The following is a 27,614-nucleotide window of genomic DNA, read 5'->3' on the forward strand; positions in this document are numbered from 1 at the left end:
TATATAAATGTTATTGCGTGTCTATATATAAATGGGGGGTTGGATGGCCGAATGGTTAGCACGCGCGCGCTGTATCACGAGTCCTGTCATTGAGTCAACTGGCGTGGTTTCGAATCCCCGGTTGTACGTGACAAGGAGTAGGGTTGCCTGTCCAACCTCGTGGGTTTTCTCCGGGTCCTCCGGTTTCCTCCCACTGCTAAAGACCCCTACGCGCAAGCGAATTATTGAAATAAAATTAAACCATATGTTAGTCCCGAAATGACCTAGTCTGTATCGAGTGGACGTTAAACCCCATTTCTCTCTCTCTCTCTCTATATATATATAAATGTTATTGCGTGTCTATATATAATTGTTATTGCGTGTCTATATATAAATGTTATTGCGTGTCTATATATAATTGTTATTGCGTGTCTATATATAAATGTCATTGCGTGTCTATATATATATAATTGTTATTGCGTGTCTATATATAAATGTTATTGCGTGTCTATATATAATTGTTATTGCGTGTCTATATATAAATGTTATTGCGTGTCTATATATAAGTGTTATTGCGTGTCTATATATAAATGTTATTGTTGGTCTATATATAATTTCCCTTCAAATTTGTTACTGTACTTGCTTGATAACGTTGAGAGAATACTCTTCGAAACGTCGCCTAAATAAATCAGTATTATTGTTCTTCCATAAGTATGTGTTATAGTTTATTGGTCTATCCAGTTACTAAATATCTTTAAAAGATAAAAGTTAACCATTTTATATTAGGCTACATGAAACTATATTAGTCACTTGGAAATTATTAAAGTTATAAAAACATTAAATTATTACCGCATTTGTGTCAACAAGAACGACAATCGCAACAATATTATTTTAATCGCCTATGTTTGACAAGATTATGCCCATTGATTTTATTCTTGTTCATTTAATTCTTTTTATAACATTTCTTTATTTAAGATTTTGTTTTTTTAAAAAAAAACCAAAAAAAAACCCAGCACGTGTTAGTCTCAAAATAAATCAATACGGTTGACGAGATAGGAAAATAAATTTACATCCAGTCCCTTTAAAAAAAATCTTTTATTGAATTCTTTACTTAGAGTATATTTTGGGGGTCACAGTGGCTAAGTGGGTAAGACGCTGGCTCGCAAGCCTGGAGGTCGGGTGTTCGATCCCTGCATTGGCCGAGAAAGTCCATCCCGATTTTCCGACGTGGTTCCCCGTTGTCAGTGATGCAGGACGGAGGGCCTGACAAAGACAGATATCTAGTCGCTCAAATGGGACGAAAAATCGGGGTCCCGTGTACACATAGGCGTGCACGTAAAAGATCCCTTGGCAGTCGAAATTCGATATGAGTAGCCTGTAGTGCTGCTGCCCGGGCAAAATTTCCCTCATAGCACACTGTATGGCGTATGCCCGTCTTCATTAGCCTAGTTGGAGCAGAACAGTAGGACATTAAACCCCATTTCATTTCATATCATTTCTGCTTGATTATAAAACTGATGAATTTAATGTGTTGTATTGTTTATTTACGACTGCTACTCCCGGGGGGGGGGGGGGGGGCTGAATGGCTAGCGTGCGCGCGCTGTATCATAAAGTCTGTCATTGAGTCGACTGGCGTGGTTTCGAATCCCCGGTTGTACGTGACACGGAGTAGGGTCGCCTGTCCAACCTCGTGGGTTTTCTCCGGGTCCTCCGGTTTCCTCCCACTGCTAAAGACCCCTACGCGCAAGCGAATTATTGAAATAAAATCAAACCATATGTTAGTCCCGAAATGACCTAGTTTGTGTCAAGTGGACGTTAAACCCCATTTCTCTCTCTCTCTCCACCATAAAATGTTTAACTTGTATTATGTTGAGGTGTATCTGATGACATGGGGTTTAACGTCCTACTTTTCTTTCACCGACTTGTTTAATGAAGACGGGTGTATCTTATGTCGAGTTTTCTATCTAGAATATATCAATCATAAAGAAAAAAATGCGAGAAATTGTAAGGACGGACTTGATGTTTTATATCCCTGTGTATCACCATCTGGGTTGTTAATTAACACAATGTGCTGTCTAGATTAAAATATTGGGCGAGAAGTGAAGGGTTTTTACAGTGAATAGATTGAGAACATATGTTGGAAGTATTGTCATGAGAATCTATGAGTCGTAGCCATATTTATTTGTAATTTAGTTGGTCAAATAAACGCCAGTAGAATAGGAGCCAATTTGATCCAGTATGCTTGTGATAAACTCACTGTAAAATGGCCTATGTTAAATTAACAGAGAGAGAGAGAATAAAGATAGAGAGAGGGAGAGAGAGAGAGAGAGAGAGAGAGAGAGTTTAACGTTTAACGTCCACTTGATAAAAACTAGGTCATTTCGGGACTAACATATGGCGATGTTGAAGCCCTTTGACATCTTCGGTTTATAATGTTTAGAGCGACTAAAGTACACTCATCGAAATATAAATATAAATGGATATATAAATAGATGTATATAAATAGGTATATAAATAGATATATAAATAGATATATAAATAGGTATATAAATAGATATATAAATAGATATATGAATAGATATATAAATAGATGTATAAATAGGTATATAAATAGATATATAAATAGATATATAAATAGATGTATAAATAGGCATATAAATAGATGTATAAATAGATATATGAATAGATATATAAATAGGTATATAAATAGATGTATAAATAGATATATAAATAGGTATATAAATAGATGTATATAAATAGATATATAAATAGATATATGAATAGGTATATAAATAGATGTATATAAATAGATGTATATAAACAGATGTATATAAATAGATATATAATTAGATATATAATAAGATATAATGGGTATATAAATATATATAGGGATATATAAATAGATATATAATTAGATATATAATAAGATATAATGGGTATATAAATAGATATAGGGATATATAAATAGATATATGATTAGATATATAATAAGATATAATAGCTATATAAATATATATATAAATTGATATATAAATGAAAGATCTGTCGTCTGGGTAAAAACGTGGGTTCAGTCCAACTTTGTAAACGACACGGAGTTTGATCTCTTGCTCAATCGTGTGGGTTCCCTCCGTGTTGTTCGACTTCCTCCCACTGCTATCAGTATGCCTATACCAGATGTTAGTATGACTGAGTTAATAATGTTGAGTGGACGTTAAACCCGTTCCTGATTCCTGTAGTGGGATGGTCAAAGATACAATAATCTTGTTAAACCAATACACAATAGAATGAGGATTGACGCCAAGGAGGCAAACATATGTTAATTTTCATTCCTTTGAGGCGAGTGGGTGGAGGGGGTGGCTTGTGTATCCTCCTACTCTTCTTCTAATGGACGTCCAGTCAGACCAATAAACAAACATTTCACCTTGATTCTGTCTGAGAATTGAGATAATTTGATCATATGGAAAAATTGTAGTCGCCATCCTGGAAAGCAATGGGCGATCAAATAGGTCAATAAAATGAACTATTCTGATTACAAATATAATCTACATTTCTGGCCGATTTCTAAATCAGACATAATATTTATTCTATTTAATTTCTGGGGGGATGGGGAGGGTCACGGTGGCTAAGTGGGTAAGTGGTTCCCCCTGCTCAGTGATGAAGGACGGAGGTCCTGACAAGGACAGCTGTCTAGTCGTTCGGATGGGAGGAAAATCCGAAGTCCCGTGTACACATTGGCGTGCACGTGAAAGATCCCTTGACAGTTGGAATCCGATGTAAGAGTAGGCCGTAGTGCCGCTGTCCGGGCATAATAGCACACTGTATGGAGCAGAACAGTAGGACATTAAACCCCATTTCACTTCATTTCATTAAATTTCTGTGACGTTTTAGGAATTCCAAATATTACTCATTGAAATATTCAGTATATTCGTTAAACGGTAACCTGACAAACGGCCATTACGCCAACCGGGATAATGATTTTCGTTTGACATGGACGAAATCAATAGAAAATAATGTAAACTTCAAAGGTCTGTCATTGAGTCAACTGGCGTGGTTTCGATTTCTTGGTTGTACGTGACAAGGAGTAGTGTCGCCTGTCCGGGTCCTCCGGTTTGCCCCCACTGCTATAAAAACCCCTACGTGCAAGCGAATTATTAAAATAAAATTGAACCAACGTATGTTAATCCCGAAATCCCCCTCCTCTCTCTCTCTCTCTCTCTCTCTCTCAGTCAGACAGAAAAGATTTAGACTCTCTCTCTCCCTCTCTCTCTCTCTCTCTCTCTCTCTCTCTCCCCTTAGTTGATTATAGAACTGTTGAATTTAAAGTATTATATTTTATTGTGTATTTATAATAACATGCCTATTAAAGAAATATTATTAGTTAATGTTTATATTTTACCTTAGTTTATTTATTTTAACTATCATAATAACCTACCATTGTTCACGTAACAGCTATTCTAATATTTCACCACACACCACACAAACAATCGTTTTTATACAAATTATTACACATTTTAAAGACGATTATGTAATGTCCCCATCAGACCGGGGTGGCGTCCTTACTGCGCTGCTGCGACCGTACGGCGACCAGAAAATGCACAAGGTCGTCGGCAAACGTGAACACGACACGAGAAAATGTCCCCAAAAATTACAAACTTGAAAAAAGTCGCATTCTTAGCTTTCCATTTCAGATCGCAGAACCTTGGCGTTTGTTTTGAACATGCTCAAAACAAAAGCCGTGACTCGGCGATCATTAGCGACCATGGAGACCACAGCACGATGGCTGGCGTTTCTACCACGCTTATGGCGATCTTGACGCGCTCTAAAACCATTTTCCATCGCCGTAGCAGCGCATAAGGACGCCATGCCCCGGTCTGACGGTGGTATTAGATTTAAATAGAGAGCTGACAGTTCTCGCTATAATAGAGTGGAAGTAGATAATGAAAAGGGAATATATTAAAAATTTCAGTCAAATTACTGCATGCTGAGTGACGTTATGATTTTTTTGAAGTATAGCGAAGTCTCGATTTTCATTACTACTGTTGTTACGATAACAAAGTCTCGATTATCCATATTCTAAATTATATTATTAAATGCCGCCGTGTTTTAGTCTAGAGAGTTGATTATAGGCCTGTCATGTGACTATTTATTCTAAATGATAATTTATATAACATGTGAGTCCAAAATAAAGATCTGCAATTGGCAGATTTAGCGCTTACATATTTAAATCTTATATATTTATTAACTGAGAATAAGTTAAAGATACATGAGGGGACATTAGATAAAGAGCTGACAGTTCTCGCTATAATAGTTAAAAACTAGATAATGTAAAGGCAATTTCCTGGCAATTTCAGTTAAATTGATCCACTGTGAACCGAGATTTAAGCGATTGAATTTTCGCCCTGGCCGCGATCATCATTACTAAAGTCCGTACGATAAAAAAACAAAACATAGTCTAGATTATCCATTTCATGATTAAATTATGAATGGAAGTCGGACATGAATCGGAACCTAATCCAATAAACATCGCAGGCTACCGATGCCATCGAGAGTTGATTATGGTCTGGGTAAGTTAATTAATATCTAATTAATGATTTAGATAACATTTCAGGCCTAAAGAAAGACCTGTAATAGGCAGATTTAGCTCTTGCATAATGTATGTTTAAATCATATTGCTCCGAGCGCCACACAAACAATCGTTTTATACATATTATTAATCTAATATATTTATTAATTGAGAATAAGTTAAATCATATTCCACCACGCTTCCGTATCTTATATATTCATTAATTGTGAATAGGTTAAATTATATTTTATTTACACTAGTGGGTAAGTTATATTTTATTTACGTCAGTATAATAGTTTAATTCTTCTTTCTGGATTTCTTTAATTAAGAATTGAGTCGTAAGCTTTCCTGGTGTGCGGGCCTCATCGGGTGTTTTCGGTCTGTTTTCCCTTTTCTGTGTTGAATGGATAAGACGAATAATTGAGGCCACGAGTATGCGATTTGCATCACACTAAATATCCCTCTAACAGCGGGCAGTCGAAACAAGAGTAGGAAATTAGCACACTGAACCCCGTCTTCAACCACCCGGTTGGGAAATTAGCACACTGACCCCGGTTTTTATTAGGGCACTACTCCGTGTCATAAATGTTATATTTCTGATTTGAATATTCCGACGATTTTTGGTGGGATTTTTAATACAGAAAGGGCAACATGTCACAATTAATTCTCAAAAGTGTATATACTGTACACTATAAAAATAACATTTTTACATTTATGTGTCATAATAAGGATAGTGGTATTTACCATATAAGGATGATGGTATTTACCATATAAGGATAGTGGTATTTGTCATATAAGGATAGTAGTATTTGCCATATAAGGATGATGGTATTTGTAATATAAGGATGGTCGTATTTGTCATATAAGGATATTGGTATGCAATAAATATTAAAGCAATGTAAACTTTAAATGGCTAAAAGTATAAAAAAAGGGAGATTAATCCTATCACTTATCGAAATAACACATCAGATAAGGCTAATTCAATACTTTTTTTAAACCTAAATTATAACACATTAGATGAGGCTAATTCAATACTTTTTTTAAACTTAAATTATAACACATTAGATGAGGCTAATTCAATACTTTATTTAAACCTAAATTATAACACATCAGATAAGGCTAATTCAATACTTTATTTAATCCTAAATTATAACACATTAGATGAGGCTAACTCAATACCTTATTTAAACTTAAGCTATAACACATCAGATAAGGCTAATTCAATACTTTATTTAAACCTAAATTATAACACATTAGATGAGGCTAACTCAATACCTTATTTAAACTTAAGCTATAACACATCAGATAAGGCTAATTCAATACTTTATTTAAACCTAAATTATAACACATTAGATGAGGCTAACTCAATACCTTATTTAAACTTAAGCTATAACACATCAGATAAGGCTAATTCAATACTTTATTTAAACCTAAATTATAACACATCAGATGAGGCTAATTCAATACCTTATTTAAACCTAAATTATAACACATCAGATGAGGCTAATTCAATACTTATTTAAACCTAAATTATAACACATTAGATGAGGCTAATTCAATACTTTATTTAAACCTAAATTATAACACATTAGATGAGGCTAATTCAATACTTTATTTAAACCTAAATTATAACACATCAGATGAGGCTAATTCAATACCTTAGTTAAACTTAAGCTATAACACATTAGATGAGGCTAATTCAATACTTTATTTAAACCTAAATTACAACACATCAGATGAGGCTAATTCAATACTTATTTAAACCTAAATTATAACACATCAGATGAGGCTAATTCAATACTTATTTAAACCTAAATTACAACACATCAGATGAGGCTAATTCAATACTTATTTAAACCTAAATTATAACACATTAGATGAGGCTAATTCAATACTTTATTTAAACTTAAGCTATAACACATTAGATGAGGCTAATTCAATACTTTATTTAAACTTAAGCTATAACACATCAGATGAGGCTATTTCAATACTTTATTTAAACCTAAATTATAACACATTAGATGAGGCTTATTCAATACTTATTTAAACTTAAGCTATAACACATCATATGAGGCTAATTCAATACTTTATTTAAACCTAAATTATAACACATCAGCTGAGGCTAATTCAATACCTTATTTAAACCTAAATTATAACACATCAGATGAGGCTAATTCAATACTTATTTAAACCTAAATTATAACACATTAGATGAGGCTAATTCAATACTTTATTTAAACCTAAATTATAACACATTAGATGAGGCTAATTCAATACTTTATTTAAACCTAAATTATAACACATCAGATGAGGCTAATTCAATACCTTATTTAAACTTAAGCTATAACACATTAGATGAGGCTAATTCAATACTTTATTTAAACCTAAATTACAACACATCAGATGAGGCTAATTCAATACTTATTTAAACCTAAATTATAACACATTAGATGAGGCTAATTCAATATTTATTTAAACCTAAATTATAACACATTAGATGAGGCTAATTCAATACTTTATTTAAACCTAAATTATAACACATTAGATGAGGCTAATTCAATACTTTATTTAAACCTAAATTATAACACATCAGATGAGGCTAATTCAATACCTTATTTAAACTTAAGCTATAACACATTAGATGAGGCTAATTCAATACTTTATTTAAACCTAAATTACAACACATCAGATGAGGCTAATTCAATACTTATTTAAACCTAAATTACAACACATCAGATGAGGCTAATTCAATATTTATTTAAACCTAAATTATAACACATTAGATGAGGCTAATTCAATACTTTATTTAAACTTAAGCTATAACACATTAGATGAGGCTAATTCAATACTTTATTTAAACTTAAGCTATAACACATCAGATGAGGCTATTTCAATACTTTATTTAAACCTAAATTATAACACATTAGATGAGGCTTATTCAATACTTATTTAAACTTAAGCTATAACACATTAGATGAGGCTAATTCAATACTTTATTTAAATCTAAATTATAACACATTAGATGAGGCTAATTCAATACTTTATTTAAATCTAAATTACAACACATCAGATGAGGCTAATTCAATACTTTATTTAAACCTCAAAAAACTTTAAAGGTGTTTAGCTTCTTTAATCGTTTGTGGCATGTCCGGGCTTTAAAGGGCAAGAGAGCATATTCCCGAAGCAAAGGCCAGATTGGCTTCTGATACTTGATCTTTTGAGGGTGTGTGTCTAAGTACAACAACATGGCAGCCCTTCGTTTAATCTGTGGTCTTCTCGAAAACTTTGGACATGGATTTAAGGTATTGAAAGCGGTGAAAATATTGGTTGTTTCCAAACAGGTTTGTTTACATTGTAGACATTTTGATAGCCTCGTTTGTCACGCAATTAGATCTCGACAATATTCTGTTATGCACTGGTTAATTGAGCGTAATAAATTTCGTGAGTTATAACGTAACGTCATGTAAACATATTTGGAGCTCTGTTTAAACCCGAATGATATTGTTACGCAGTTAGGTATTGTTTGCTAATCGAACTATTTCCCAGTCATAATTTGGAACAGAAATTTACTTTCATTACAGCAGTGTTGAGTGGGATTAGGTCTAATCAAACGAAACACTGTGAGGAGTATGGGACAAGAGTAGCTATAATACATACCTAATATGGATTCTGTTTTATCATGAAATAAAGTACGCAATTATTGGAGTCAGACGAATTGTTTTAGGGAAACTGTCAGCATGTAGTCCTATTAATCTGATCCAGCGAGTTTATTGCCCATGTTCTGGTATAATAATAATAATAATAATGAGATACAATCAACATTTATAGCGAGGGATGGTGGAGGCTTGGCAATCGTTATTAACGTGTTTAGTGCTAAATGATAAGGCCAGCTCAATTTTTCGTCATAGGTCACGAGATGTAAACACGGCTAGCGCTAACCCTAACCCTAACCCTAACCCTGGACCTAGCCCCAATGTTTACCCAAACCCTAACCAACAATCTCGCCAACAATCGCGTACCCTTACCTTATTTGCATCTCAACGGCCTTGACAAAAATTGAGGTGGCCTTAGCAAATAGATTTAGCGATATTAACACATCACCATCATCAGTTAATATCCACATTAATGGCAATGGATGTGTTGTTATCTTACACTATACAATCAATACACCGTAATTTACGCACATAACTACACGTTCATTGATCTGTTGTGGCTGGATAACTGTAGATTAACTTGATATACGTCTGGGTGATCGGAGATAAATCTAATAAAGGTGTGAAGATTGAATCAGTTCCAATCAACCGGTGAATTTTCTTGCCCTTACTAACGCTTTTCTCTACTTAGCATAGACGAGAGAGTGTATGTGTGTGTGTGTGAGAGAGAGAGAGAAATGAAATGAAATGGGGTTTAACGTCCTATTGTTCTGCTCCGATACTTGGCTAATGAAGACGGGTATACGCCATACAATGTGCTATGAGGGTAATTTTGCCCAGCTAGCGGCACTATGGCCTACTTTTATATCGAATTCCAAGGGATCTTTTACGTATACACGGGGCCTCGGTTTTTCGTCCCATCCGAACGACTAGACAGCCATCCTTCCTGTACCTCTGACAAGGGGAAAGCACATCGGAAAATCTCGGCAATGCAGGGATCGAACACGCGACCTCCAGACTAGTGAGCCAGCGTCTTACCCACTCCTCCACCTTGGCTCCGAGAGAGAGAGAGAGGGAGAGAGAGAGAGAGAGAGGGAGTATCTAAATCTTTTCTGTCTGACATACATGGGATGTGGTGGGGTTTGTTTTGTCCCAAATCGTCCATCCTGCGCCACTGATAAGGGGGAACTATCAGGAATGTCTTGGGGAAACAGGAATCGAACCCGATACCTCTTGGTTATTGAGCCAGTGCTATGCTCACTGACCTGTCGTCATGACTCTTTGATTTATATTTTTTATACGCCCACATTATCATGTGGACGTATATTGTCCTCGCCCCTGTCCGTTCGGACGTCCGGACGTCTGGACGTCCGTCCGTCCGTCCACAATTGTTTGTAGACACTCTCAGGTCACAATTTTTGTCCGATTTTGACGAAACTTGAAATATTGGTTCATCTCCAAAAGATCTCGGTTGCTTTCGTGGTTTCGATTCCCCGGTTGTACGCGACAAGGAGTAGGGTCGCCTGTTCAACTTCGTGGGTTTTCTCAGGGATCCCCCGGTCCCCCCCCCCACTGCAAAAGAACCCTACGCGCAAGCGAATTATTAAATAAAATTGAACCATGCGTTAGTCCAGAAATGGTGTCGAGTGGACGTTAAACCCCATCTCTCTCTCCCTCTTCCTCTTTTCTCTCTCTCTGACAAGAGTGGTATCGGGTGTTCTAGTGTTCTAGAGTCTAGAAAGAGTAAAACAAACCCCGTCTTGATTGATTTCCCCGGGTCCTCCGGTTTCCACCCACTGCTAAAGACCGCTAAGCGCAAGCGATTTATTGACATCTCTCTCTCTCTCTCTTTCTCTCTCTCTCTTTCTCTCCTTCTCTCTCTCTCTGTAAATATAATAAATATATATGAAGGTTTAAACTGTGGAATAATAATTAGTTCAGTCATATATCTTTCTTTAAATACTTGTTTATATCAACAAGTCTGTTTATCTCTCTAACAGTTAAAATAAGTCCGTTTCCGCTATTTATCAATATAGGCCTATATATATTTCTCAGAGAGAAAAAAAACACTCGCTCATATCATACGAATCACCACAATGTTACAAAACACCGCACCTAAAAAAAACCGGGAAACGAAATAATATTAATGTATGTGATAAATATAAAGCTTAAGTGTTTATAAGAAATTTAAATCCCAATAAAACATGAAACGAACCGAGAATAAGGTTCAAGTTTACTCTTATCTTGTAAACCTATTACATGTTGAAATCAAGTGGGAGTTAAAACTAATAGCTTTTATTGATATGTTACGCCACCCTCCCTCGGAGGTTATCTGGATTATTCAATTAGATGAGATGACGGTTATGACTAGAAGTTTTTGTGTTTATCCGAGGTTTAAACCAGGTAGAAATTTATCGTAGCATTCCTTAGAGTGATTTATGGTATTAATTCAGATTTAGACACTCGTCGAGATAATAAAATAACTCGTAGATTTTTAGTGTGCATGTTTCCCGTCAGATCACCAAAAGTTTATCATAGAAAATATATCTTTTAACTTGAGAGTTGGAGGTACAATTTAATTTCTGTAACACTACTACCACCAACCAAGCTGCCTATTAATTAAGCCTCCATTATTTTGATTACTATGACTTGATTTATTACGTCATGACGACACGAACACAGTGTTAAATTTGTCGTATTGGATGTCATAGTTAACTATAAGTTTGTTTTTTTTTCTAACGATGAGAATAAGCCAAACAGATAACTCTGTCCTTGTACAGGGAGAAAGAGGGATTGAAATGGGGTTTATGGTCCAAAGTTCTAATTGAAAAGCCTCTTTTCACACTTTGGTTTCCCCTTGTCAGTGATGCAGGACGGAGGGCATGACAAGGACAGCTGTGTAGTCGTTCGGATGGGACGAAAAATTATTAATTATTATATAAATTATTAATTAGACATTAATTTAACTTATTCAGACCATAATCAACTCTCGGTGTCATCGCTAGCCTGCAATATTTACTGGATTTGAATCCGATCTGCTGCTCAACGCTCAGTGATTATTAAATTAAAAAAAATGGATATTCGAGACTATGTTTTTTATTGAACCGACTTTAGTAATGATGATCGAGTGGATCAATTTGACTGATATTTTCAGCAAATTCCCTTTACATTATCTAGTTTTTAACTATTATAGTGAGAACTGCCAGCTCATTATCTAATCTCCCATAATGATTCTTTAAGGTTTCATTCTTGTTATACAGGGTATATTTCATTTCCGTCTAGTCGTTCGGATGGGACGAAAAACCGAGGTCCCGTGTATACATTGGCGTTCACGTAAAAGATCCCTTGACTGACAGCTGGAATTCGATATAAGAGTAGGCCGTAGTGCCGCTGTCCGGGCAAAATTTCCCTCATAGCACACTGTATGGCGTATGCCCGTCTTCATTAGCCCAGTTCGGAACAGAACCCCATTTCATTTCATTTTTCATTTCACGAAACATAAAGCGGTTAAAAGCCAAGTTGAACTATTATTTCCGGGAGTGAAATTGTTGTTGTTATATGTTTTACAGGTTATCACATTGAACTTCGAATCATCGAGAATGGACGAGTGGAGGCCTTACTCATGGAGCCCGGATTATCTGATGAGCTACCCCCTATTCCATCTCAGGTTGATACCGTGAATCTGACATGGCAAGGAGGGGACCAACGGGTAATTATATTTATCTCTATTTCGTTTAAATTTACAGTTAACCCTAGTATTAATCTGATTAAAACACAGACCCTTTTTCGTTTCGTTTTTTATAGTCCAAAATTTTGTTTTAGTTGTCTGTACTACACTAGGATCTGGAAGAGTTGTTATACTATTCAAAAAAAGTAGGGGATATTTGATTTTTAAGTGTTATTAAAGTCACCTAATGAAACTGACGAAGAAACAAATGACAAAATGAAATGAAGTTCACATTCATCGATTTATTCCAAATGATCGTTAGACTAAATAAGGCACAGACCGACCATTATAAGGGTAAAATGATACCCGGGGTCAAACAGCAAAGTTACCACAGCATCACAACCAAGTCAGTAACGGGTAAATCCTCCTCTGTTTGCCAAACAAGCATTGATCCGACGTGGCATACTCCTAATGAGACGTCTAAGGTCATTTTGGTCCAGATTGTCCCACTCCTGTTGCAACGCAGCAGCAAGTTCTTGGACATTGGCAGGACGTTGTTGTCGTTTTACTTGTCTGTACTACACTAGGATCTGGAAAAGTTGTTATATAACCCGCGTTCTGGATGATGTGAGGAATTAGCCAATGAAACCATCTATTAGGGCGAGGTTTTGGCGTGCGATGCGGGAACAGTGGGTAAACCATTAGAAACGTCAACGCTGATTGATTAATCAATGTCTGACGTCATGTGGTCAAAAGCAGCTTGTATGAGCTCTGATGCGACCTTCTACGATAACTGTTCAGATCTTCATGTAGTGCAGGCCATCGATCAAAAAAACGAAACGAAATATTTTAATCAGCTTAACTCTTGTATCCGCCTACTCCTACTGACGCGACACAGAGAGAAAGAGGCGAGAACCAGACGGGGAAAACTCCGGAGCGCCGTCCCGAGGAATTCCAGCTAGGCCGTGTTCTTTGAGTGAACACTAAAATAATAGTACATCTCCATGGTTACCACACAGCTCATTACAGACACCCAATGTACCTTCTAAAACACAACAAAAACATTTATTACGACCTAACTGAACCTATATTTAAACATACATTATGCAAGAGCTAAATCTGCCTATTGCAGGTCTTTCTTTAGGCCTGAAATGTTATATTACTTATTAATTAGACATTAATTAAACATGTATTAACAAAACAAGACCATTAACATTAACAAAACATTATTCAAATAAGATGGGATTTACCGTCCTGTTTGTCTGTTCCATCCAGGCTAATGGACATGTTCATTCGCCATGAAAGAAATTTTGCCCAGACAGCCGTACTACAGCCTAGTACATACTAACTTGTCCAAGGAACCTTGTTTTTTGTCCCATTCGAACGATCAGACGTTGTTCTTTGTCATGTCCTCCTCCGTTCTGCATCACTGGGGTCGAACCTGGTACCTCCTGGTTAACTGACCAACGCCCCACCTACTGGGCCACCACAATAAGGAATACTGGTTAGCGGACAAAAGCCTCACCCACTGGGCCACCACAGTAAGGAATACTGGTTAGTGGGCCAAAGCCCCACCCACTGGGCCACCACAATAAGGAATACTGGTTAGCGGGCCAGCGTCCCACCCACTGGACCATCGTGGAATACTCACAATTTTGTTCTAATAAAATATAGGATAAATTATTGTCACTTCTCTACATAATTACACTTTAAGGGTCGGTGTATTTTAGATTTCTATTTCTTTGGGTTGTGGGGGGTTGGATGGCTGAATGGTTAGCACGTGCGCGCTGTATCATAAAGTCTATTATTGAGTCAACAAGGAGTAGGGTCGCCTGTCCAACCTCGTGGGTTTTCTCTGGGTCCTCCGGTTTCCTTCCACCGCTAAAGACCCCTACGCGCAAGTGAATTATGGAAATAAAACTGAACCATAGGTTAGTCCCAAAATGCCCTAGTTTGTGTCAAGTGGACGTTAAACCCCATTTCTCTCTCTCTCTTTGGTTTTTTTTAACCCTTGTTACGTCGCACAAAAAACGTTGTCTGCAACAAGGGGTCTAGAACCCCAGACATAAATTGTTTTTTGGATGCATATTTTTATTCAAATATGATCAAACTACAGCTTCATATAAAGACTGAATAATACTGAATCAAAGTAAATAAAAATATTTGATGTATTAACAGTGATGATATGAATTTTAATGTATTTTTAAAACCATACAAATCTACCAATAAGTTAATTGTCATTTCCAATGTAGAATCGTCTTTTGACGGGGTTGGTAGAGTACCTAGATTTGTTTTCAGATCTAGATTGCTAGAATGACCAACACAATATTATCAATAAGAAAGATTCCAAACACAAAGCTAGCACCAATCGCAGAACAGATTAGACACTCGTAACCAGCAAAATATTGAAAGTGGGTGGGGGTGTTGGTCCACAATACCCCTTGTGTCCGATAATGTAATACTCGTAGTTTCTTGCCAAATGATGAATGTTGCCACTGCCTCACTTCCATTCGATTTGCAGCATTAGACTCGACATTAAGTAGCTGACAATCGGGCCTGGAAATAACGCTTTTAGATGTACCTGACAAAATGTCAGGCACTAATGAAATAGTACCGGACATTTTCAACTTAGTGCCAGACATGTATTAATAATAACAGCAAAAAAGAGGTATCAGATCCGGACAAAATGACAGGCACCAGAGGTTTTCTGACTGACAAAGCCTGAATCTGTGCCTGACATTGTCAGTGACAGGTGTCTTATTTCCAGGCTTGCTGACAATGTATAAAAATTCTCGCTAGACAATAATGAAACTAGCTCCTCGCAAACGTTAAAGTTACAATTTCATATTTTTAAGTTATATTTTTAAAATGTATTAAAATAAAGCCCTAAAATAGATGGTATTTATAAACAGCCCTACCTTGTTAAAGAATAATCCTATTAATCCTATAATTCACTATTGCCAGTTGGGAAATTGGCAAAAATATCATTTCAACTTCAAATTCAAACGTTTGAAGATAGCAATTCCATGGTGGGGAATAGGGAAACATGGGAGGAAATTGTGTTATTATTTCCGGTGTGAAGATTTTTAAGTGTGAGAAAGATAACCTATGATCTTATAATAGTGAGTTGACAACCCATTGAGCAAAAGACATAGAAATAATTATGTTTTGACTTTCTTAGAAAATATGAAATTGTAACTTGAAGGATATGGTCGTGGGGTACCGAAATATCCCTTGTATAAAGCACAAGGGTTAAATAGAAAAAAAAAACCGTTGTGAAACTGAGATGGGTACAACCCCATCCCATACCACGATTTATAACAATGGAGCCGTCTTCTATCGGTTAGAAGCTAATTGTTGTTATCTACTGTTTTTTTATATTTTGTTTTTATTTTAATGAAAATGAATGTGTTTAATGAGCTGGGATATTTTAATGGATTTTTTTTTTTGGTTTATTAAGATTCCAACACATCTTGAAACAAAATAAAACATTTACACCGAATCAGAAGAACATCTTATCACCCGTCTTTCACTCTGCCAAAAGCCATTTTTCTCTTCCTGTTTGAAGATTGTTTTTCTACATAAAAACTGCATATAAAATGTGTAATGTCACTTGTCAGAAGAATGTTGGAGATTTTTTGGGAATTTTTATTCATATCCGCTTGAGTTTTATTTGATTTTATTATTTTATATCCATTTTAGAAAAAAAGGAATTCATGTCTTAATGATGTATTATGTAAGAGTTATTTCATTTCGTTTCGTTTTTTATAGTTCAAAATTTTGTTTTATTTGTCTGTACTACACGAAGATCTGGAAGAGTTGTTATATAACAGGCGTTCTGGATGGCATGAGGGATTAGCCAATGAAACTGTCTGTTACGGCGACCCTTTGGCGTGCCGTGCACGGAACTGTGGGTAAACCACTAGAAACGTCAACGCTGATTGATTAATCAATGGCTGACCTCATAGGGTCAAAAGCCACTCGTACGACCCCTGATGCGACCTTCCAGTACCACTGGTCCGATCTTCATGTAGTGTAGGCCATCGAAAGTATATTTTTAAAAAAACCCGAAATGAAATATAGATCTGTATTTTAATCAGATTGGATTAAGATCTGCCGATCGTGGGTCATTTTTCTGGCTTCAAATGTTGTATACATTATACTTTAGGCATTTATGTACATTATAAGTCTATAATCAACTCTATCATACGGTCTGTCATTGAGTCAACTGGCCGGGTTTCGATTCCCCGGTTGTACGTGACAAGGCGTAGGGTCGCCTGTCCAACCTCGTAGGTTTTCTCCGGGTCCTCCGGTTTCCTCCCATTGCTTAAGACCCCTACGCGCAAGCGAATTATTGAAATAAAAAAAATTAAATCATATGTTAGTAACGAAATGACCTAGTTTGTGTCGAGTGGACGTTAAACCCCATTTCTCTCTCTCTATAATAAACTCTCTAGACCATCGGGTGGTTTAGATTTAAATGGATTTGAACACGCTCCAGATTTGAAAAATTTAACGATATTGTGGCGAAGTCTTGTTTGTCAAGTACCGTTGCTATGGTAATAAACAATCTACGTTATGTCTGAAAACAGTCATAACTTTGCACCCCCCCACCCCCACCCCCTCACAAGAAAAAACAAAACACGTAGAGTCCCCCAACCTTCGGGAGTTTTCTCTGGGTCCCCAAGTTTGTGCCTACTGCTAAAGACCTGTAAGCACAATGTATGTTATAACTGAAAACAGTCATAACTTCGCCCCAAAAAGTAGAGCCCCCCCAACCTCGGGAGTTTTCTCCGGGTCCTCCGGTCTTCTCCCACTGCTAAAGACCCCTACGCGCAAGCGAATTATTGAAATAAAAAAAAATTACCATATATTAGTCGCCAAACGACAGATTAAAATACAATATTCGTGCAACCAACAGACAAATCGTGTTGTCTTGTAAAACCAATCAAAATAAATTAATTACCTGTAAGGTGTATATTATATCTACCCCCCGACATTACATGCCTGTAGTCATAAACTTTACACTAATGAGACGAAAACTTGAACAGTTTGCCAAATTATCGTGTGAAGGGAGTGTTCATTATGTTTATGCTTATTCATTACACATAACGGTGTGAAGGGAGTGTTCATTGTGCTAATGCTTACTCACTACATAATGTTACTACTGTATGTGTAAAAAGTGATCTGGGCATTATAGAAACAGTCAAAGAGAGAGAGAGAGAGAGAGAGAGAGGGAGAGAGAGAGAGATGGGTTTAACGTTCACTTGACACAAACTAGGCCATTTCGGGACTAACAAATAGTTAGTGGGAGGAAATCGGAGGACCCGGAGAAAATCCACAAGGTTGGACAGGCGACCCTATTCATTGTCACGTACAGCCGGGGAATCTTAACCACGCCAGTTGACTCTATGACAGACCTTATGATACAACGCGCACGCGCTATCCATTCGGCCATCCACTCCCAAATAACATATAATGTAGGTTATCTTGCTACAGTATAGATTAGACTTTGAATTCAGCGTGGGTAGGGTTTGGGCTCTTCCTCCCCGACAGCGGGTGTGAGGCGTGGACTCTTCCTGGCCCTGGAGCGAGGGTGGGGCTTGGGGCTCTTCCTGGTCCAGCAGCCAGGATGGGGTTTGGGCTCTTCCTGGCCCAAGAGCGAGTGTGGGGCTTGGGGCCCTTCCTGGTCCAGGAGCGAGGGTGGGGCTTGGGGCTCTTCCTGGTCCAGGAGCGAAGGTGGGGCTTGGGCTCCTCCTGGTCCAGGAGCGAGGGTGGGCTTGGGCTCTTCCTGGCCCAGGAACGAGTCTGGGGTTTGGGTTTGGGCTCTTCCTGTCCTAGCAGCGAGTCTGGGGTTTGGGCTCTTCCTGGCCCAGCAGCGAGGTTGGAGTGGGAATGCGTAAATCAAACATCCACGCGAGAATACGTCAACGATAGACTATCTAGTAAATCATATTTCGTCGTTTGATTTTATTTCTGTAAGTATTGAGAAGGGCGATATTTAATCGGGTTATAAACTAACAGTAAACTTGTATATATCGTTAGTTTTATATACAGTGTTTATTCTACGAGATTTATACCCCGATTATTGACTCACGGATTAATAAAACTCATTTTTATCTCCCTTTATGATCGGTCTATAAACTATTTAATATACCATGACTGGCGCGTGTTCAAACAATCTTTATAACCCGAATTTACCTACATATCTACTATATTATATTAGAATGGAATTATATAGGGTCAAACAGGGGGTTATCTAGTATAAAAGTTTTATTAAAAACGGTAGACAATTAAAAATATATTATGTAAGATTTATATAAAGAGTTGGCAGTTTTTACTATGATAGTTCAAAAATAAATAATACAAAATGAAAATATTTAATATTTCATTCTGATTACTTCATTCTGAGTCAAGTTATCACTGTTTGTAGTTTTGACAAGATGTGTGCATTGTGTTGTGGTAACCAGGGAACTGGTATACATGTATTCGAGACTTGGCCTCGCTTTCCTATTTTTATTTTAAATTTTTAAATGGCGAACCGTTCTCAGGTAGCTGATGCCACAGAGAGTTGATTATGGTCTTGTTTTGTTAATTAATATCTAATTAATAATTTATATAACATTTCAGTCCTAAAGAAAGACCTTCAATAGGCAAATTTAGCTCTTACATAATTAAGGGGGGGGGCAAAGGTTTTCAACAAGGGGACCATTTAAAGCAGTGGTTCTCAACCTTTTTTGCCAACGGCACACCTTGGAACACATGAAAAAATAGCGACACACCTGGCTAAATATATATGAAAAAATATCTGAATTTTGCAAAATAAAAACATTTTAAGTCAGACGGAATACAACCGTACACAGAGACTATAGTCATAGACACATAGACTGACTCAAATTAAATAAAGAAAAACACAGCTATGAACTTATCAATAGACACCAGTGGATATTCAATTGGAATCACGTGGTTTTTCGTAATTTCTTAGTGTGCCGTTCAAAATTTCGCGGCACAGAGCTAAATCTGCCGATTGTAGTTCTTTGTGTTTTAGCTTCAAATGTTATAATATAAACTATCATTTAGACATTTTGTCACATGACCAGCCTATAATCAACTCCCAATAATGCACGTGTAATGAAACCATGTTGAAAATCGTTGGGGCTCCCCTTTAAATGCACCCTGTCTACTTGAGAATTTCATTATTTCTTAATGAATGGAGAAACTTAAGATGGCCATTTACTACTGATAGTTTATTTATTTTATTGGTTCTATAAGGAGTGAATGTATTCTGTATTATAAACATTAGTCTGGGTGGAAAGTAATTGAAAACCCATCTATTTTAAAATAACAATTTATTTTTACTGTAATCAGATGAAATGAATGATGTTATGAATGTTGAATGAAAAGCAAAAAGAAATGAAATGGGGTTTAACGGCCTACTGTTTTGCTCCGAACTGGGCTAATGAAGACGTTCTTACGCCATACAGTGTGCTATGATGGAAATTTTGCCCGGACAGCGTCACTACGGTCTACTCTTATATCAAAATCCAACTGTTAAGGGATCTTTTACGTGCACGCCAATATATACACGGGATCACGATTTTTCGTCCCATCCGAACGACTAGACAGCTGTCCTTCATCACTAACAAGGGGGGAACCGCACCGGAAAATCTGGATAAACTTTCTCGGCCAATGCAGGGATCGAACAACCATCTCCAGGCTAGCGAGCCAGCGTCTTACCCACTTAGCCACCGTGACCCCCCAAAACCTTTAAATAAGTTGACACATGCTGTGATTTTAGTATCCATATAAATCATTATAAGTATGGGTGGGTGTAGGATACTCCGTAACAGATAAAACTAACACCTAATCTCACTTATTTCTCACACTAAATAAATAAACAGCTCTGAAAAAAAGAGATAAAATTGATGGAAGAAACACTGGTTTGAAAAAGATAAAAATTTGAAAAATGAGTTTTTAGGAGAAATAAAATGAAGAAATATTTGAGATAAGATTTATTTCAACAAATAAAACAGAAGTAAAAGTTGAAGTAAGAAGTCAGTGTAAACAGGGGAACGGTTATTCGAGTTGTGAATATTAGCAGAGGTTAAAGGTCAGGAGATATAGATGTATTTACAGTTTATTTGTTGGCAATGTGATCATCGCTGATAAATTGGAAATGTTATCAAATGAGAGAGAGGGAGAGAGAGAGAGAGAGAGAGAGAGAGAGAGAGTCTGATCGTAATAAAACTAACTTTTAAAAAAGACAATATGGTTCTAACATAAATCGGAAAAAATAATCTGTTACAATGTTAGAAATTTTGGCGATTTGCCTACATAAAGTTTTACTAATGATGTTAAATAGTAAAGTAGTCACACGCTTTCAGATTTAATGTATACTTGAGTTGCTCAATTATATGACAATTGAAACTATCGTACAATAACTCCCATATCTCCCAAACTGAGCTCGTCTTGTTAGTGGTGTAGGATTTGGGCTTTGCGCCCCGCCCAAACGACCTGTCATTGTTGCACGCCAGCCCCACTCCCCCGTCCTGTACCACCCACAAGGCGAAACTAGGCTGAAAACACCCGAAGCATTTTCTCGGTCAACACCCGGATGGCACCTGAAACTCCTGGATCACCAGGTCCTCATTTATTCAGCATGAGTTATGAGTAGATACAAAGGTGTGGATAAAGCGTGAGTTATGAGTAGATACAATGGTGTAGATGAAAGCGTGAGTTATGAGGGTATGATATAGATGAAAGCGTGAGCTATTAGGGTGTAATATAGATGAAAGCGTGAGCTATGAAGGTATAATATAGATGAAAGCGTGAGTTATGAGGGTATGATATAGATGAAAGTGTGAGTTATTAGGGTGTAATATAGATGAAAGCGTGAGCTATGAGGGTATAATATAGATGAAAGCGTGAGTTATGAGGGTATGATATAGATGAAAGTGTGAGTTATTAGGGTGTAATATAGATGAAAGCGTGAGCTATGAGGGTATAATATAGATGAAAGCGTGAGTTATGAGGGTATGATATAGATGAAAGCGTGAGTTATGAGGGTATGATATAGATGAAAGTGTGAGTTATTAGGGTGTAATATAGATGAAAGCGTGAGCTATGAGGGTATAATATAGATAAAAGCGTGAGTTATGAGGGTATGATATAGATGAAAGTGTGAGTTATGAGGGTAGGATGTAGATAAAAGTGTGAGTTTTTAGGGTGTAATATAGATGAAAGCGTGAGCTATGAGGGTATGATATAGATGAAAGCATGAGTTATGAGGGTATGATATAGATGAAAGCATGATCTATGAGGGTATGATATAGATGAAAGCGTGAGTTATGAGGGTATGATATAGATAAAAGCTTGAGGTATGAGTGTAACAGATCGAGACTCACCCACTGTGAATATAAAGATGTTAGAAATATGTTAGGTGAATTCCATGCCAGTACTTTATGGTAACACTAATAACTCAAGAGATTTGTTTCGTTTCGGTTCAGATAAATGTTATATCTTGGGAGTAATTTTATAGACAACCATAGATTAGAGTTTGATATGAATGCGATAGTCTGTGTTAAGGTTGTTGGTTAAATAAGCGTGCTATCAGGACCGTCTCGAGTACATCTGGACTATTTGTTTCGTTTAGGATTAGATATACTGGTTTTGTTTTGGAGCTTAATTTTATAGACAATCACATATATTTATTTACATGTAAATGGCGCATAGAGAGAGAGAGAGAGAGAGAGAGAGAGAGAGAGAGAGAGAGAGAGAGAGAGAGAGAGAGAAATGGGGTTTAACGTCCACTCGACACAAACTAGGTAATTTCGGGACCAACATATGGTTTAATTTTAATTCAATAATTTGCTTGCGTGTAGGGGTCTTTAGCAGTGGGAGGAAACCGGAGGACCCGGAGAAAACCCACGAGGTTGAACAGGCGACCCTACTCCTTTTCACGTACAACCGGGGATTCGAAACCACGTCAGTTGACTCAATGACAGGCTTTATGATACAGCGCTAACCTAGAACACAACATAACAACATGAACCTGTAACAAAACATAACATGAAATGAAATGAAATGAAATGGGGTTTAACGTCCTACTGTTTTGCTCCGAACTGGGCTAATGAAGACGGGCATACGCCATACAGTGTGCTATGAGGGAAATTTTTCCCGGACAGCGGCACTACGGCCTACTATTATATCGAATTTCAACTGTCAAGGGATCTTTTACGTGCACGCCAATGTGTACACGGGACCTCGGTTTTTCGTCCCATCCGAACGACTAGACAACTTTCCTTGTCAGACCCTCCGTCCTGCATCACTGAGAAGGGAGAACCACGCCGGAAAATCTGGATGAACTTTCTCGGCCAATGCTGGGATCGAACACCCGACCTCCAGGCTAGCGAGCCAGCGTCTTAGCCACTTAGCCACCGTGATCCCCAAAACATAACATGAACCTATAACACCAATCTGGTTAAAACACAGATCCTGTCTCGTTTCGTTTTTATAGTTTAAAATTTCGTTTTACTTGTCTTTACTACACTTGGATCTGGAAGACTTGTTATTTAACTCGTGTTCTGAATGGTGTCAGGGATAAGCCGATGAAACGGTCTGTTACGGCGAGCTTTAGGCGTGTTTTTCACGGAACTGTGGGTAATCCACTAGTAACATCAATGCTGATTGGTTAATGAAATGTCTGACATCATAGGGTCATAAGTCGGTCTTTTGGCCCCTGACGTGACCTATCGCTACAACTTGTCAGATCTTCATGTAGTGTAGGCCATCGAAAGTATAAAAAAACGAAACGAAATATAGATCTATATTGTAATCAGATTACTATAACACAACATGAACTTTTGCCCGGGCAGCGGCACTACGGCCTACTCTTATATCGAATTCCAACTGTCAAGAAATCTTTTAGATGCACAGGACCTTGGTTTTTCGTTCCATCCAAACGACTAGACAGCTGTCCTTGTCATCACTGACAAGGGGGAACCACGCTGGAAAATCTGGATGAACTTCCTCGGCCAATGCAGGGATTGAACACCCGACTTCCAGGCTAGCGAGTTCAGCGTCTTACCCACTTAGCCACCGTGACTCCCAGTTTAAAGTAAAGGTTTAGGAGTTGGAAGTAATGGATTAAGGGTTGAAGTAATGGATTAAGGGTTGAAGTAATGGATTAAGGGTTGAAGTAATGGATTAAGGGTTGAAGTAATAATAGAGTTTTAACACTAGCTAGGGTTTAACATCTGCTTCCACCTGGTATTAAATACCATTCAAATATAGAAAGTTATATCAATATTTACTTTATAAATTGTCCACTCATCCCGTATTTATATTTCTCGTGTACACCAATAAACAGTGCACGTGGTCACCACTGGTGTAAATTACTAGAACTAATATACCCCAACCAGACAGAGGTGGCGTCCTTACTACGCTGCTGAGGCGCCGGAAAATGGAGAGAGAGAGAGAAATGTGGTTTAACGTCCACTCGACACAAACTAGGTCATTTAGGGACTAACACATGATTCAATTTCAATAATTCGCTTGTGCGTAGGGGTCTTTAGCAGTGGGAGGAAACTGAGGGACCCGGAGAAAACCCACAACCGGCGAATCGAAACCCCGCCAGTTGACTCAATGACAGACCGTGTGATACAGCGCGTGCGTGCTAACCATTTGGCCATCCAACCCCCCTGTCGGAAAATGGGCTCAGAGCGCGTCGAGATCGTCATATGCGCGTTAAAGCGTGGTGGAAGCGCCAGATATCGTACTGTGGTCTTCATGGTTGCAGATGATTGCCGAGTCACGGCGTTTGTTTTGAGCATGTTCAAAGCAAGCGCAAAGGTTCTACGATCTGACCTTGAAAGCTATGAGAACGCAACTTTTTTCAAGTTTGTAATTTTTTGGGACATTTTCTTGCGATGTGTTTTCCCGGCGACCTTGTGAAATAGATGACTTGTGGATATATTACTTGAAATACGATTTAAAGGAGCTAAATCCCTAATATTTGGGACCTAGAAATTGACCCAAATTGGTCGCAACGCATATAATAATGTAATATGAATGTATATAAACTGATTTAAGTTCGATCGTTTCCGTTTTTACTCTAACTTCACAAATCATTTATGTTCAGCGAATACGTCAGAAATCTCAGTCGAATGGCAATCTCTAGTGTCTGGCTATTCCAGTCTACACCGATATTATTTATTACACATGCTCTCCAGATAAGATTATGACGTCACCGTTTGAAATGACTTTGTGGAATATTTCTAGCCTCGTTCTTCGAGTCCCATGTTACAAATGGCACTGAAACGCATTATGGTACACGATTCGTGTACCAATGGTAAAATGTTTATTTTGTCTTAAATATTGGATATCAGAAGCCCATCTTTTCCCGGTAAGATCACAACATCAATGTTGATTTAAATTGACAAATAATTCGAGTTTTCAATATCGATGATACTGAGTTAGAGTCTTAGCTACTTTAAACACCTCACCATTATAAATAGTACAGGTGGTCACCACTGGTGTAAATTACCAGAACTATTATACTTGAAAGACGATTTAAACATCTCAACATTATAAACAGATAGGGAAACTTGTAGCTACAACTAAGGAATAATTTACTGTCATGTTTTGTATCGAATAAAGTTGTATGTTATATTGATGTATGTGGTGTATGTAGTATGGTGGTGCTGTGGGTCGATGATAATACGGGCGGTATGTTTAGGTATGTGGTTTTTAAACACGGTATAAAGGCATCTGTAGCATACCACCAGTCAGGTTTTATTAGCAACATGTTGAAGACACGGTGTTTTTGTCGGGGGAACTATTTATAAAGCAAGCCTGGGATATCTCTCTATAAATAATAACACATCTTGTTTATTGGTGAACCTGGGAGTCGCGATGGCTCAGGGAGTAAGCCGTTAGCTCCCTTACCTGGAGGTACCTGGGGGAGGTCTCGTGTTTGATTCCTGCATTGGCCTAGATTTTCTGGCGTGGTTCCCCCTTGCCAGTAGTGCAGAACAGAGGGTCTGGCACGGGACAACGTATAGTCGTTCGAATGACACGTTTTCTTCCCATCGCTAAAGACCCCTATGCGCAAGCGAATTATTGATCTAGTTTGTGTTGTGGCATAAATTCGTATTGTTACAAGTTCATGTTGTTATGTTTTATTATAGGCTCATGTTATGTTGTGTTACAGGTTCATATATTCATGTTGTGTTACAGGTTCATATTGTTATGTTGTGTTACAGGTTCATATTGTTATGTTTTGTTACAGGTTCATATTGTTATGTTGTGTTACAGGTTCATATTGTTATGTTTTGTTACAGGTTCATATTGTTATGTTGTGTTACAGGTTCATATTGTTATGTTGTGTTACATGTTCATATTGTTATGTTTTGTTACAGGTTCATATTGTTATGTTGTGTTACAGGTTCATATTGTTATGTTTTATTACAGGTTGATATTGTTATGTTGTGTTACTGGTTCATATTGTTATGTTTTATTACGGGTTCATATTGTTATGTTGTGTTATAGGTTCATATTGCTATGTTGTGTTATAGGTCCATATTGTTATGTTGTGTTATAGGTCCATATTGTTATGTTGTGTTATAGGTTCATGTTGTGTTATTTTTCTCTTCTACTTTAATGCGCTGACTCACTAACGAGATGATCCTGTGTATTTTCCAGTCTGGTCGCCCCGTGTAAACATCTGAATCCAGTCTTATCGCCCCTTGTCAGTGCTGTAAACATCTAGATTCAGTCTTATCGCCCCTTGTCAGTGCTGTAAACATCTAAATTCAGTCATATAGCCTCTTGTTAGTGATGTAAACATCTGAATATTAAACCAAACTAATATTAATTACATTTATTTCATGGAATCATGTAAATAAAATATTGGAAACATGTCCGACCCGTGTTCGTCTTATATCCCTGATCTCCCTGCTACAAACATGGCCGTGTGATATTACTCCAGTAGATGATGAAATATTCGCCATATTTTTCTTCAATTAAAGGAGTAAATGTGATTTTATGTTTGAAGGAAATAGTGTGTTTGGTTTAATCAGGGCGAACTGATCAAATCAATAAACGGTGGCAATGGTTTATTCACATTCAAACGTGATTTTGTCATGAAATTATCTGATTGATTCAGATACAATTTCAAATTTCTGTTGAGACAAATATAAAAGAATAAGAGACATTTGTGGCTGGAACATGAAAATAAAGAGTGATTCATTTCCCTTTATTGAGTTAAAGATACATTATGGGAGATTAGATAAAGAGCTGGCAGTTCTCACTATAATATTTAAAAACTAATTAGTGTAAAGGGAATTTACTGAAAATTTCAGTCAAATTTATTCACTCTGAACCGAGAAATTAGCGAGTGAATTTTTGGCCTATCCTCGATCATCATTACTAAAGTCGGTACGATAAAAAACATAGTCTCGATTATCCATTTCATGATTAAATCAGGAATGAGAGTAGAGCAGCAAATCGGATCCTAATCCAGTAAATATCGCAGGCTAGTAATGACATCGAGAGTTGATTATGGTCTGGATAAGTTAATTAATGTCTAATTAATAATTCAGATAACATTTCAGGCCTAAAGAAAGACCTACAATAGGCAGATTTAGCTCTTGCATAATGTATGTTTAAGTAAAATGAAATAAATGATTTTGTCTGTATCACAAACAAATCGGAATGTTGTGCCATTTAATTATCTATCCTATTGGCCTGTGAT

At 37.2% G+C, this 27,614-nt stretch overlaps 1 protein-coding gene across 2 annotated transcripts in view; it reads left to right on the forward strand.

The window, feature by feature from the left end:
- LOC126827258 (wnt inhibitory factor 1) overlaps positions 1 to 27,614 on the forward strand; it is a 70,639-nt gene that overhangs the window by 9,558 nt on the left and 33,467 nt on the right. For both annotated transcript variants that reach the window (XM_050556528.2, XM_056102440.1), the window contains exon 3: positions 12,765 to 12,904. In XM_050556528.2, the coding sequence (XP_050412485.1) occupies positions 12,765 to 12,904 (140 nt within the window). The remainder of the gene's footprint in view (positions 1 to 12,764; positions 12,905 to 27,614) is intronic.

Source organism: Patella vulgata, chromosome 7, assembly GCF_932274485.2.
Source record: "Patella vulgata chromosome 7, xgPatVulg1.2, whole genome shotgun sequence".
NCBI lineage: Eukaryota > Metazoa > Mollusca > Gastropoda > Patellidae > Patella > Patella vulgata.